This window comes from Eublepharis macularius, chromosome 14 (assembly GCF_028583425.1).
Source record: "Eublepharis macularius isolate TG4126 chromosome 14, MPM_Emac_v1.0, whole genome shotgun sequence".
In the NCBI taxonomy this organism is placed as follows: Eukaryota; Metazoa; Chordata; class Lepidosauria; order Squamata; family Eublepharidae; genus Eublepharis; species Eublepharis macularius.
In genome coordinates, this window is record NC_072803.1 from 56060655 (window position 1) to 56076031 (window position 15377).

General features: G+C 42.8%; 1 protein-coding gene across 1 annotated transcript in view; it reads right to left on the reverse strand.

The window, feature by feature from the left end:
- COL27A1 (collagen type XXVII alpha 1 chain) overlaps positions 1–15377 on the reverse strand; it is a 342023-nt gene that overhangs the window by 76077 nt on the left and 250569 nt on the right. Inside the window, exons 34-36 of the mRNA XM_054997267.1 lie at positions 8072–8125; positions 1561–1614; positions 346–399 (exon numbers count right to left, since the gene is read on the reverse strand). Coding sequence (XP_054853242.1) covers positions 346–399; positions 1561–1614; positions 8072–8125 — 162 coding nt within the window. The remainder of the gene's footprint in view (positions 1–345; positions 400–1560; positions 1615–8071; positions 8126–15377) is intronic.

Consider the following 15377-nt stretch of genomic DNA (forward strand, 5'->3'; position numbering starts at 1 on the left):
GCTGCCAGAGAAGACCCTAGTGAACAAGATGGACTAAATGTCTGATCAAGGATAAGTCACCTTCATGTCACTGGAGGGAGCGTATCTATAGCTCAGCGGCTGAGCACATGATTTGCAGGCAGAAGGTCACAAGGTCCCCTGAAGGATCTCTCAGGCAGCAGGTGTTGGGAAAGAGCTTTTTTTATCTGGATCTCTGGACAGCTGCCAGAAATCAGAGTGGACAATTTCTGAGCTAGAAGGACCCAGTATAAAGTTCCTATTTTAAACTCCTTCCATAGAAAGAAGATTTTGAGAAAGTGGGATACAGCTCTTTCCTGTAAAAATATGAAAACTACTGAAGTTTACCTTAAGTCCATCTGGTCCAAGTGGGCCGCTGTCACCTTCCAGGCCTGGCTCTCCCTAGAAGAAACACAAACACACACACACAGGTTCTTAATACCTTCATGATTTGCAGAAAGGATATGAATGAGAGTCCTAGAGCTTTCTAGGCTGGCCCTTAGACTCACCACTCAGAGACTGGCAAGGAAAGGAGAAGAAGTTGTCAGCATGTGCAGTTAAAATGAAACTGGTGATTGGTTTATCCCAAGTTGCATCTGTCTACATTTTCAGTATTTGGTTTGTAGCAGCTTTACAGAAGCTGAGAGTTGCAGGCAGTTTTGCTACAGTTACCTGAAGGGCTTAGGAATAAGGTTGGCCCTAAAACCAACCTGCTGAACGATAAGGGTGCGCTACCTCTTGACACATTCTAAGTTCTCCCCTGCATCATGCAGATAATTTGTTTGTAAATAGTTCATGGCAGTGCATAATAGTATCTGTTGTGCTTTTTGCCAAAACACGGTTAGGCGCAACAGCCATAGGGATTTCAAGGGAGAATGAGTGAAATTCTGGGAGGAAGGGTGTGCTGCATTAGAATGAAAATGTAGGTAAGGTACATGACCTCTTCTTTCATCTCCCAAATCGCTCAGCTAGGATGCATGACAAATCTTTTGCTCTATGAGGCAGCAGATACAACATAATGGTAGAAAGCGACTATATCACTTCAGACTGCCTGGGGGGTGGGGGTGGGGAATCACAGATTTTAAAAACAAAACAAAACTTCCTTCAAGTAGAATATTAGCACACTGGGAAGCAGGAACAGCTATAACCTATCTCCCTGGATAACTCGTGTTTTTCTTGGCAGGGAGTTTATTACTTGTGTGTGCTGAGGGAAGTATTCCAAACAACTGTGGCCTGAAATGCTACAGTCCTCTCTAATGGATTTTGCTACAGTTCTGCTGCAATTGTACACCAGGCATCACAAGGCTGGGAGCATTAGGATGAGTTCTGTTTGGGTCACAGCTCAGAATTTTACAACCTAAATATATAGTACGTAGTATTTTACTTTCAGTTGTACAACAGCACTTGAGAGAAAGAGCTTCATAAAAGTTCTAAACAATGAAAAAGCAGCTTCTTCAGTTATAGATTCCACCTCATTCACTCAACACTTCTTTGGAGACTTTATCTGGACTATGAATAGCATCCTGAAGTTTATGCTGTTGAGGAAATGGCATTTTGGCTTACCCTTTGACCAATGAGGCCTTGCTCTCCAGGGACCCCGAATGGTCCAATGTCACCCTATGAAGAAGACACAGAAAGAAATGAAACCTTTTAATGCAGCTTTTAAACCAAGAAGAAATGTTCAGAGACTTGTGAAATTATGAACAGCATGAAATAGAGTTGTCTGATCCGTAAAGGCTGAAACTTTATGACTCAGTGGGAGGAGCTTGGGAGATAAGGGGTGGTACCTGACATGTTGGGGTGGAATTTGATGGGCTTCATTCATGTTAGTCTGATATTTTTGAAACATAACATTTCAACCACACTGGAAGGCAAGCAGGCAGTCTGGAAAGATCTTAAGATTTGCCTCAGCAATGAGTTGTGTAGACTGAATAAAGCTGAAAATCCTGTGTGCAGCCAGCAGCACACAGATGAGGTCTTTCGTATCATCTGATTCCCAGAATCAGGAGACCTTCCTACAGTTCCCTCCATTAACCAGTGGAGCAGAGAATCAGAGCAGAACCACAAGTGACAAAAGGCACAGATTGGACACTTGTCAGCTTCCCTCAAGTTTTGATGGGAAATGTAGGCAGCTTGGCAGAATGTTGGACAAGCGACAGTTGAAAAGTCCATTGGACAGCAGTCAGAGAGTCAAGCTGCAAGACCAGGATGCCTACATTTCCCATCAAAACTTGAGGGAAGCTGACAAGTGTCCAATCTGTGCCTTTTGTCACTTGTGGTTCTGCTCTCAGTGTCTGAACTCTGGCATAAAGATGTACAAACATACGGCCTTTTTCATTTCTTTCTTTCTCTGGTCTGCTGTCATTATAAGCCTTTTTGTTTCACCCACTTTCGTTTGCTGGTGCTCCTCCTGATTAGTTTGGGGCCTTGAAACACAATTTTATGCCATTTATGTAAAATGATGAAATAATAGCATTAAAAGTGTATAAATAAAATTAAATTATTCAGTGCACACACGTGCACACACAAAGAGATTTGTTTTACACAAGAGAGGTTTAACACAAGGCAAAGGCAAAAACAAAATGGAGATTGAGTCAAAATGGTAAAGCTGTGAAATTTGTGTTTTGGGTCTTCCATCTTAGGTTCTATGATGCCAGACTAGGGCTGCCCCAAAATTGTCCCTTGAAAAGATCTTTAATGGTTTGGATGAAGGAATGGATAATGTTAAAAAATAGAAGACTCTTGGACCTTGAAGGGCACAATTTAAAATTTGGGTGGCATGGGTATCTATGGTATGACAGAGTTAAGGCCAATGCAGAGTTTAATAATCATTATGTATGGTGTGCCATTTTGGAAGTATGGAATAAATACAAACCTAGGTTGTGTTTGAAAATACCTCTCTGGTTGTCATCACAAGAAGCACATTTCAGAAGGGAAATGGTGAGTCCATCTAAATGGTTAACTTATCATGATTTATTGGAATTTTCTCAAGGCTAAGTTAAAATTAAATCAAGAGAGGACTTAGCAGCGGAAGGGCATGCTGGTCAGTGGTTTCCCTATATGCAAATCTCACAGAGATTTAAATTAGACAAGAGTCACTATGACTTTGAGCAATCTAAAACTGAATTTGAAATTGCCCCCTGTACAAATGATGAACATGTTATTTCTAAAATGTATAAACTTTTGTTGAGGTTTGAAACAGAAGAAGAGCAAGTAAAAGAATGTATAAAAAAAGTGGACATGGCGTATTAATGGAGCAATGGGAAAATATGCAGACAAGGGGGTTGAAATTTGTATTAAAATCTAGTATCAAAGAAAATTTGTATAAGATGATGTATTTTGTGTATATGACTCCTGAAAAATTAGCTAGAATGTATAAGGGTGCTTCAAATGTATGTTGGAAATGTGCTAAACAAGAAGGGACATTTTTTCATATGTAGTGGACATGCAAGAAAGCAAAGAGTTTCTGGTTGCAGATACAATTCTTGATTCAAAATTTTTTGAAGATTAGAATCCAGTTGAAACCAGAGATTTTTGTTTTTGTTGGGAATAATGGACAGCCAGTTGGAAAGAAGCTTTGGAACTTTATTTTTATATTTGATTATGGTGGCAAGAGTACTCTATGCACAAAAGTGGAAAACTTCAGCATTGCCTACAGTGGAGGAATGGGGGATAAAAGTATTGGAGTTTGCATCAATAGCAAAACTTACTTGACTGATTAGGGAAAAGACATTAGTGACATTTTTGACTGAATGGAAACTGTTTGTAGCCTTTTTACATGAAATGGATAATAAGGACTTGATGACATCTGGATTTATGGATTAAGAACCATGAACAATAGAAAAAAAGAGGGCTTTTATGTTTAACTTAGAATAAGTGAGATTCTGAAAATGATCTATATTTGTGGCAGAGAAAACTGAAAATCTGTAGTTTAGTTCAAGGGTTTCTTCCCCCCGCCCCACTTGTCTATGTATTGCTAGTGTCTTCTTTTTAGAATGTTTTTTATCCCCTATGTTTGTTGTCTATAGTTTTTGTTATTGTTTATAGTTAAAATAAAGAGAAATTACAACATTAAAAAAGGGAAAAAAGAAAGGGGCTTTAATGTGTTGAAGTGAGCAGTTGAAGCTTTCCATGGCACAGAGGTAAATAATATCATCTGGTAAATAACATCTCAGTAAACCTGTATTGCCCTGACCTGGATAGCCCAGATCTCAGAATCTAAGCAGGATTGGCCTTGGTTAGTAATTGGATGGAAGACCTCCAACAAAGACCAGGGTTGCAGAGGCAGGCAATGGCAAATCACTTGTGTTAGTCTCTTGCCACGAAAGCCCCACCAGGGGCTGCTGTGTCAGCTATGACCTGAGGGCACTCTTCACTCAAGCCTTTATGAAAATAGCAGGACTTTTTTTCCCGCTGTGCTGTTGGCAACCCTATACCATACACAGTCTCATCAAACAAGTACTTCTTACTGTGGGAGTCACAATGATCAGAATACTGATCCCCTACTCCTTCCAAATGTGTAGAATGGGGCAACCAGCCATTCTGATTCAGGACATGGATGATCCACAGCCTCATTTCTGTGGGAGCCACCTTCTGTATTCTCTCTCAGTATAAGCTACAGAATACCTTTTAGGCATTTTCTGTCTGGCCTGGTCTATCTAAGCCGAAGTGCCAGGACACACAAGTAGTGATACATCCAAAGTTCAGAAAAGGATTGCTGCTAATGGAGAAATTTAAAAGTTTGATCTTCCCAGTTCCATTATGAGCTGGGTCCACCACTTCACTGAAGTTTGGGTTCACTGCCAGCCAGCTTTCCCTGGACCGCCCCCCCCCCCTTCACAAGCAAGATTGAGGGGAGGACCCAATGGTGAGAAGGGCTGATTGCCAATTGCAGGTCTCATCCTTAAGGCTGTGCGCTTCCATGGCTTCTTGGACATGTGAGAATTGTAGTTTCCAGTGCCCCTTGGTTTGATGAATTGGGCTGAGAAGCACTGGCAGTCAAATTCTCATATATCCAAGAGGCAAAGAATCCAGGTTTACAAGGTTTCTGCTTTCCTTACTGATGTATCCCCCAGTTTCTGCTGTTGCAAGGATAATTTGGGAATTGGGGGAGAGGGGAACAGACTAGCTTGAAGGCCCAGTGGGAAGATCCTCTTGTGCCAATATTCTGAACCTTCTAAATACCTGGAAAGTTCTCAAAGGCACATAGATAAAACCAATCTACAAAGTGAGCCACGGGAAGCTTGCCTACCATCATACTCAAATCAACTTACAGAATTTTCCACTTAATAGCCTGAATATTCCCAGCTTGATATTTCAGTGTTCTCCCAAATGAGTTCCTTGCAGAAGACTAGGAATAACAACACACATTATAAATCGGCATTGCTTGAGCTAGCCGGACTGACTGAAGAAGGTCTTCCAGTGAATGCAATCATCTGTTTCCTGCTCACAACAGGAGTTTCCTTCCTGTGAGTCCTGCTGATGGGAACATTGGTAGATCTAGGTGAATCTGTGGGGTTTTGTTCCTGGAGTTGCGTAACTGAGTTACCAACTGGCTGGCGGAAACCTTGGAGCTGAAATCTTAGAGGAATACTGAAGATGCAAAGATACAGTAGCTCCAGCAATGTGTTAGAAGGTTTGCCAAGGCTAACAGAGCCATGGGGTGAGGGGGGGCAGTCAAAGAGGAAACAGAATTTAATCCCCAAATAAGTTTCTGGCCTAAACTCTGCAGCAGCCCTTTAGAGAAAAGTGCCAAGAGCCTACTGAGCCAATGAGAAAGAGAAAAAAGAAATCAATCCTTCTTTTAAGAGTTCAGGAGAGGAGATAAATCCAGCCATGAAAGTTCCCAAGGTTCATCAAATGTCACATTGAGGGTCCCAAATCACACTAGCATGCCATGTCAAAAACATTTTTAGAGGCTTAGAAACAGGTGAGACAGCAACTCAAGCTGACCAGAAGAAGGAAAATACGGATAATTCCAGTTTGGAACACTCAACCAACAGCCCTTCCTTCTCCCTTCATAAAGGGGGAAGGAATGTCATACTGTGGTGGATCTATAGTACATTGTTGGAGCACACATGAATACTGGTTCATTTATTCCTTTAGCTTTCACACAGCAAGGCCCCTACTTTACTGAGGTCCATTTTGTAAGCAAGGTGGACATCTTCTGGACATGGAGTAAGGGTCACTGGGTGTGTGTGGGGGGGAAGAATTTGTGAATTTCCTGCATTGTGCAGGGGGTTGGACTAGATGACCCTAGAGATATCTTCCAGACCTACTGTCATGTGTGCACACACCCATGCCATTTACGTATTCTCTGATCTACTGTATTGATTTCTTTATTCTAACGTATTGATCTCATGCCATCAGCATATAGTTATGTTTTGTAATGTAACCACATAGTCATGCCATTCTTGGCCTGCCTGAAAACGAAAGTACTAATGCTGATTTCACAGGGAAAGTAACCAGCCTGTTATCTCTGAAAATATGTGGCGCTGGCCTTGCAGCTGGAACCAGAAATGTAACTGTTTCCCAGGGGAGAGAGAAAGACTTTGGTTTCTTTTTAATCTTCTGCCGTTTCTATCCAGACTAAGCTATTGTGTTCTCATGCAACTTCTAAAGTTTTCACGCCTAAATGCAAACTGCTCCAAGGGAGGGGGGAATAATACTCTCTATATCAATAGTGCCTTTGCCTGTATAATCATTCCTGCCAACTTTCCCATCTATGGATGTACCCATGAACTTAATGGATCTCAGAATAAAAGCCTTTCAACCAATGCATTGGAGTGCTTGCTTGCTGTGAGGGGTTTGGGGGTCTATCTGCCATAGACTGCCGTCCCTAGAACTGACACCTATGACACTATGATTCTAAGAGGGCAATTCTCCAGCCTGGCTAGCCCTTTCTCCTCCAACCACTCCTCTTCCACCTCCTTCTCCAGTTTCCTCCATGGTTCTCTGCTCTTTCAGGCTCTCAAGAGCGTGGACCAGCCCCACCACAGAAAGCCACGTGCAAGTATCGGAGAGACAGATTATTTGTTTGTTTAAAACATTTATTAGCCACCTTTCTACCTTGTAGGAACTCAAAGTGGCTTACAATGTAAATAAAATAACTATAATAGAATGAATAAAAACAAAGTTTTAAAGCACAGTTGAGGTCTGTCCTCTGCCCTGTGTTAATCAACGCAGTTGATTAAAAACAGTCCTAAATGAAAACATCTTCAGCTGCTTCCTGAAGATCAGCAGTGAGGAGCTCAGGTACACCTCCCTGTGGATGCTTTCCCGTAATTGTGAGACTACCGCTGAACAGGCCCAGCCTGAGGATCTCCCTAAGCTTACTGATACAACAGGAAAACTGATACAAATCAGCCAACATTGTGTAGCGGTTAGAGTGTGGCACTAAGATCTCGGAGACCCAGGTTCAAATCAGCCATGGAAACTTGCATGGGTCCGCTGCACACTTTCATCCTAATTTACCTCACTGGACTGCTGTGGTGATAAAACAGAGGAGAGGATAACAACGTAAGCTGCTCTGAGTCTCCACTGGGGAGAAAGCTGGGATATAAATGAAGCAATTAAATCTATAAATAAACTGGGGCGTACATCTGAATCCTGTGATAGACTCCTAAATCTGCAGTCTTCCCTCAGTCCAGGCACCTTGTCACTCAAAGGCAAGGGGAGGGGAACCAAGTGTCCCGCTACACTGACAGACTTCCAGCCTTCTGTAGGCCCGATACTCAAAGTTCTCCCTCACGGGCTTTCAGGTCTGAGTGTCTGAGAAAAACTGTTAGGAATACATTTAAGTTCTTAAACAGCACAGAGCAGTCCCCTCAGTGCAGATCCGTGTGGCCTAATGCACTCTTCCCCTGAGGTGGAGGCATGCGTAGATGGGGTCAGCCTGCATCCAGAACCATCCAGTTCTGGAAATCCATCCAAATTGCCTACAACTGCTCCACCCCTCCCCTCCACCTTCAGTCAAACAGAACTGAAGATTGTGTGGAAACACAAACCATCATTCTCTACCCCTCTGACATAGGAATTGTTGGGGGGGGGAGGGGGAATTGTTTCCATCTTTTACCTTCATGCCTGGTTCACCCGGAAGGCCACGTTGCCCTGCAGAGCCAGGAGGTCCCTGGGGAGGAAAAAAAATTAAGAGCCATTGTTTGCTAAAAAGAGACCAAGATCAAAGCCGGGATTTGTACAGCAAAGCCGTTAGGAGAGAACGGAGTGATCACATAATTACTTTCCCCAGCTGGGCAGAGCAAAGAGTCCATCTTTCTTCTCTATTACACACCTTCTTGTTCTCTCTCCTTTGCAGGCAGGTACCTGCTACCCCTTCTGTCTCCGGTTTGCCACACTTTTGTTCCCTGAGCCTGCCGTAGCCTCTCTCCATTATCCCAGCTTCCTCCCTCTCCTGTTACCCCTTTGTCTGATTTCTTCCACAGACCTTTTCCTGAACCACACTAACCTTGCCTTTTCTGCATTCCCATTACCGCTCATCTCTAGTCTAATTAGCCTCACTACTCATTTATAAGACTAACACTAACCCCTGGTATTTATCAAGAGCCAAACATATGGCCAGAAACAGACAGGGTAACCGTGGTCACATATTGTTTGAGCCAAGAGTTAATTAACTTGGCTAAAACAGAATTGGCTTGCCTCAAGCTAATCATTCTTCAATGATTAAACTGGGTGCAAAAAAAGGCCAACCTACCTGGTACAATCAAAACCACACAATAGTGAAGAATCAGGGAAACTGATTTCCCTGATGTGAACATGTGGCTCTAAAGCAGGGATATTCAACCTTTTAGAGCCTGTGGGCACATTTGAAATTTTGAGAGGGCGCTACCCCTAAAACAGCTTCCACAGGAAGTGGAGCCCAATCTAAAATGGCTTCTGAAGGAGCCAGAGCCAAATAGAACACCTCCTTCTTCACAACTCCTGGGAAGAAGGAAAGTTTGAAATAGGAACAGAACCACTCACAGACCAAGGAAAGCCCAGATGCTTACAGTCTTCCTAATTCACCAGTGGAAAACCCTTTCATTTGAAAGATGGCAGCCAATAACAAGACCTGCCTTACAATAGTATCACTCACTTTCTGAAAAACTTAGTGGAGTCCAAGGGAAATGCTGGCAGGTGCCATGGCACCCACAAGCACCATATTGGGGAACTTCATGGTAAAGAATGAAAGGGCAATTGCAAAATTAATGTGAGTTTTCTCAAGCCCAGCCCTCTCCTCCATCAATATTGTTTAGTATCAGCTGCATCTACATCTTGGAAGTCATGCTGAAACATCCAGGGCTTTTTCAGAAGACTGATTTATTGAACACACACACACACAAACAGAGAATCAAAAAGAGTCCAGTAGCATCTTTAAGACTAACCAATTTTATTGTAGCATAAGCTTTCGAGAATCACAGTTCTCTTCGTCGTGAAAGCTTATGCTACAGTAAAATTGGTTAGTCTTAAAGGTGCTACTGGACTCTTTTTGATTTTGCTACTACAGACTAACACGGCTAACTCCTCTGGATCTATAACACAAACAGAGAGAGAGAGTTGAGGGTAAGGGTCCCCAATTATTTCCTTTGTACTTGGTGCCTCTGTTGCAATGAAGCGTCGTTGTTCCTAGCAATAAGCTACAATCTTTTATTGATAGGGAAGTGGGATTCCCTTTCCACCCCCTGCAAATATTTATATCTCTTCTTTCACCCTGCAACACTAAAGCATAGACCAAAAATAACATGTGATTTTAAAAAATCCCAGCCCTACAGATCATTTGGCAAACTCTTTTAGCTTTCAAATGTGTTTTCTAGGTTTTTCTGTTCCCTCTCACAAGCACATTTGGTGCACTCTCTCCCTCTCTCTACATATAGATTCAGTAGCGCTCTTAAAGAGACTTACAATGGGAAATTAAAATACAACATACCACAAAATACAGAACAATAAAATCTTCACAACAATCTGCAGATAAAAATCAAGGATATAACAGAAAGCTGTATAGTGTGCATGTGTGTGTGGGGGGGTCAGCTTTTGCTAAATCCAAGATCAAGTATTATCACGATTTCAAGAAAAAAGCATACTGAAAGCAAATGGCTTTCCTTCCTCCACCACCACTCGAAACTCAAGAGCCAAGCTACAAGTGATGCCTGACACTAGTTGGACACTTGTCAGCTTCCCTCAAGTTTTGATGGGAAATGTAGGCATCCTGGTCTTGTAGCTCAGCTCTCTGACTGCTGTCCAATGGACTTTTCAACTGTCACTTATCCAACATTCCGCCAAGCTGCCTACATTTCCCATCAAAACTTGAGGGAAGCTGACAAGTGTCCAACCTGTGTCATTCGTCACTTGCAGTTTGGCCCTCAGAAGGAACAGTTCAAATGTACATTCTTGGAGATGGAGTTCTAAAGTCTCTGTGCTACCACCAAGAAGGCTGGGTCTCATGTGACTGTCCACTGAGCCTCTGGTGTCAGTGGAACAATGAGTAGGGTCTGTACAGTCAAGGGGAGATACACACTAGTAGCCTAGCCCCAAACCCTTTAAGGCCTTTAATGGCCCAGGCTACTGCATGGAATGCATGTGAGCCTACATATGAAGATGCTTTATACCAAGTCCATCTTTCCCAGTATAGGGAACAATCATAAGCAAGTCCACTCAGAAATGTTCCATTTCATTCACTGGGGCTTACTCTCAGTGACTGGAGTCACAGTCTGCTCCCAAGACACCGTGGAACTATCACACTTGGGATTAAGCTCTGCTTCCTATTGCCCAGATCACCCTGCCCTGCAGCATCATTTCCAGGGCTTTTTTTCAGCTGGAACGCAGTGGAACAGAGTTCCGGCACCTCTTGAAAATGGTCACATGGCTGGTGGCCCCGCCCCCTGATCTCCAGACAGAGGGGAGTGTGCCATTTGACACAGAGGGCAATCTAAACTCCCCTCTGACTGGAGATCAGGGGGTGGAGCCACCGGCCATGTGACCATTTTTGCTGAGGGCAATTTAAACTATAACCCCCCCCCCACCTTGTTCCAGCTGACCCAAAGCGATGTCATTGTGTGGTCCTGAGTTCCACCATCTCTTTTCCCAGAACAAAAGCCCTGATCATTTCCAATGGATTCCTCTGATAGTTGGTTCTGGCCCTATAGAGGAGTATTATCAGGACCTAAGAGGGAAGAGCTCCATAACTGTCGTTCTGCCACACGTGGGATTCTGTCCCTCAGAGTTAACACCAATAGCAACTGGGAGTTCTTTTGAGCCAAAAATACATTTGGAAAACCTTTGTAAGCTGCTCTGGGTCTGTAGGCTAGAGTGAGAAATAAAGCAAGCAAACAAATAAATAAATGCCTATTTATTTTGTTTGTTTAATTATTTATATAAATAGGAGACTGATTAAGGAATATGAAGAAAAATGGGGAAAGTATTTAGACAAAATCTGGAATGAAATATATGAAATAAATTAGCTCTATTAATTTGACTATGATCATCATGAGTTTTGATTATTAGAGATCATTGAGATGTTGTTTGTTTAAGTCTCAAATTTTTGAGATGGAGGATGAATAAAATATGCTACATAATGGAAAGATATAGATATTGATAGAGATAGAGATAGATGTCTTCCAATTTGATCAACGTAAGATAATTAGTAGAATATAATTTATTATAGACAGTATTGAAATGTTTAAAAGTTAGTAGTTAAATATGGCTAATAAATATATAAGTAGAAGGCAGAGATAAGACACGATACGATACGATACGATACGATACGATACGATACGATACGATACGATACGATACGATAAGATAAGATAAGTTAATGCATGGAAGCAGGTTTGAATTCTGTATGCATTGCATATTTGAAAATATATATTTTAAATATTCTCAAATATAATTTCAAGATTCTTAAATGTTATAAGAATTTTGTACTCTGACAGTCCTTGTAACATAGAGTTTTATATTTGTTTTTGTTTTTATATTTGTGTTTTCATTGTTCGTTTTTTAAAGTTTCTGTTTCCCTGTCCTTTTCATTTCTGTATCCCTTTGTTTAGCTCTGACCCGGAGAGCCGAGAAAAGCCTGATCCTGTCATACCTCAGAAACTAAGCAGGGTTGGCCTTGGTTAGTAAGTGGATGGGAGACTTCAATGAAGGCCAGGGTTGCAGAGGCAGGCAATGGCAAACCACTTTGGTTAGTCTCTTGCCATGAAAACCCCACCAGAGATTGCCCTCAGTGAGCTATGACTTGAGGGCAAGATTTCATTTTTTTCATCCCCTTGTTTATCTTAAATTAAACTAACAATTTATTTAAAAAACCGAAACCAAATAAATGCCTGAGAGTATGTCTCTTCTCAGCGTTCTTTTTGAATACAGAAACCAGGGACTGATGGTCCCCAGAATCTTCTGAATGCAAAGCACAAATATAGTCCTTCTTGACCACTTTAATGGGCAATCATTTTTCCTTAGGTCATGGTCTTCCTTGGCGCTGCTGCTGATGCCACAGCCTGAACTCGGGACTTTCTACTACTGAGCTGTGAACCCTACTTGCAATCTTTTTAGTCTTCCAAAATATGGGAGCAGGTTACTCTTCCCAAGCAAGCCTTACGTTAGGCAAGAGGAGATGTTACCCATCCCTGGGGAGAAAAGATGTATCACAACTGGCACGTTGTAGCTAGCACTTAGAGTAGGTGTAGCAGGAAGAGATATCCTGCTTTTTATGATGTTCAAGAGCTGATTAAAATGTTACTCACCAACCAGGGCAGCTGCCCAAAAGTCTTTCCCCAGGTGGAGGAGAGCCATGTGGTGTGGAATAACATTTTTTAAAGTCTCATTTGCATGTACCACTCTAAATGGTAAGGACATCTGCACACCAGGGCCACCCTGCTCATTTGCAGTTCTATTTATATATTTAAAATATTTGCAGATCATTTCTCTCTGCCTGCTGTTCCTGAGGATGTTTACACAAGAATAACACCAGCAAAAGTTCATTTGCAAGATAAAACATCCATTTGCTATTGATCCCTCCTTTCTTCTGCCAGGGAACTCAGGGCAAACTCTTGGGATTCCCAAGTGGTTTCCCGTCCAGCACTGATCAGACCCAGACCCAGCAATTCTGTGGCATCATTTGCCTTCCTAACCACACCATGAGCCAAAATATTCCAACACAGCAGCTCTGTAAAAATATAATGTATTCCCACCCTGATAAAATCCAGCCTTTTAATAGGATCAGCACACACACACACACAAACAGGAAATGAACCATATCAGAAATGATTCAGCCAAACATTGGGGAGGGTTTATGAAGTCTGTAGTGTACTAGTATTTTACAAGTGGGGACCCACAAGGATTTGGAGGGGGGGGATCTCATTTTTCCCTCCTCCGCCATGTCCTCTTTCCCTTCCACGTCCCCCCACAGCCTCTTCCCCCTTTCCTGCTTCCTTCTCTCCTTCCCACCCACCTTTGTCTGTTCCCATCTTCGCCTTTCCCCCCCTCTCCTATAGCCAAGGTGTGTGGTGCTGGCTGTACCAGCCCAGCTGAGTGGTGGGGAGCCTGCAAGGGGGCACTTCACTTTTCTCTGTATCTCCTTCCCCACACAATTTCCTCTTTCTCTCCACCTGGCAGCCTCCATATACTCACCTTTCCCTATGTCCTTCTCTCTTTCAAATCCTCTTAGGGTTGCCAGTCCCCTCTGCCCCCTGCTACAACTCACCTGGCCAGCAGGGGGAAAAGGCTTGGGAACAGGCCTCCCGGGGCATGCTCCCAGCAGGGCGTGGCAATCTCACTTTCAGCAGTGACATCATTGTGCAAGCCGCAGGAGTGTTCCCATGCTTTGCGCTGGGCTGATTTTGGCCCCAAACAGGGGCTGACTGTTTCCCTCCCTATGTTCCTCCACGGCAACTTTGCTCATCTGAACAGGGTCTCCTGCAGGGCCCATTCTGCACATGGGCAAAACCAGCAGCAGCCCATACACGGGGTTTCTCTGCAGTGGCCCCTACCCTGCAGAACGGCCTGCCTGTGGAGGTCAGGAGAGTCCCCACATTCCTAGTTTTCCACAAACAATGCAAAACTGAATTATTCAAAAAGGCTTTTGTATTGTAGGGAGGGGGGTCTCAGATGCTTCACTAATGAGTTAGGGACGATATATATCATCATTATGTTGCCCTTATGTTGTTTTAAATGTATGCTTCTATGAACTACCTGTGCTTCATGCAGTCTAGTGTCAGCCCTAGAACTGTTTATGTTCTGTTTCAGCATTTCTTTGACTCTGTATTGGACTCTTGCCAATGCTATGTCTTTGTAAACTTGTGTTTATTTACCCTATGGCATCATTTGTGGAAATGTCCTTGATACTGACTGTACTAATCTCACAGTGTAATCCGCCTTGAGCCTCAGTGAGAAAGGCGGATTATTATTATTATTATTAATAATAATAATAATAATAATAATAATAATAATAATAATAATAATAATAATAATAATAGCTCTCTACTTGGAGAGCTACTGCTGGCCTGATTAGACAATACTGACCTTGACAGGGCAATGGTCTGACTCAGGAAAAAGGCAGCTTTATGTGATTCTGTGTGTTCACCCCAATTCTTATAGCAGGGATCACTGCCCCAAGACACTCCCATGCACTCACTGCTGGAGGATCTAGTCTGTTGTGTTTTTATCCCACAACTATTCCTTAGCCAGTCCTGCAGTTTTAAAAGCCGAAAAGGCGACTGATTTTGAAGTTCAAGCTATCTCTTTTCTTCAAATAGATAGAATAGAAAGTTCTCCAAATAAACTAAGAACAAAAAATGACCTGTGATTTTTTTTTTTAAATAAATGCACGGTGGCACTTTTGAGTGCTAAATCTTATCCTTGATAGCTGAGCACCCAGCAAGCATTCCTGCTGGGCTGCTCTCGCCTGCTCTTCTTGCATTATAACATGGAAGGAAACACATTCCTTGTGAAGGTATTTCCTGTGAGGGTTTTTTTCCGCCTGAGCAGAAATAGAAAGTAGAAGGCGTCACTATCTGGAAGGAGCTGAATGAAGACTGAAGCAGCAAATCAGCAGCTGTCATTGTGGTACACAATTATATGAGGTGAACAATGTGCTTGCCGAATGGCCCTGTGAGTCTCAGACAGAGGCAGAAGAGGGTAGCTCCCTACGTTTCCCAGAGTTCCTAAGTACTAAGGAAGGAACAGGTAGCTGCGCTGCTGAATTCTGCTGGGGTCTCAAAGAAAGGAGTTTCTGTCTTGCTTCTCCTTCTCTTGTACCGTCATTGCCGGGATGGTTTCGTTGCTGGATCAGGAGTGGGGAGACATGGATTCCAATTCCTACTTTGCCATGAAGCTCACCGGGTGACCTTAGCCAATGTCTGTCTCTCAGCTCAACCAGCCTTGCAGGGCTG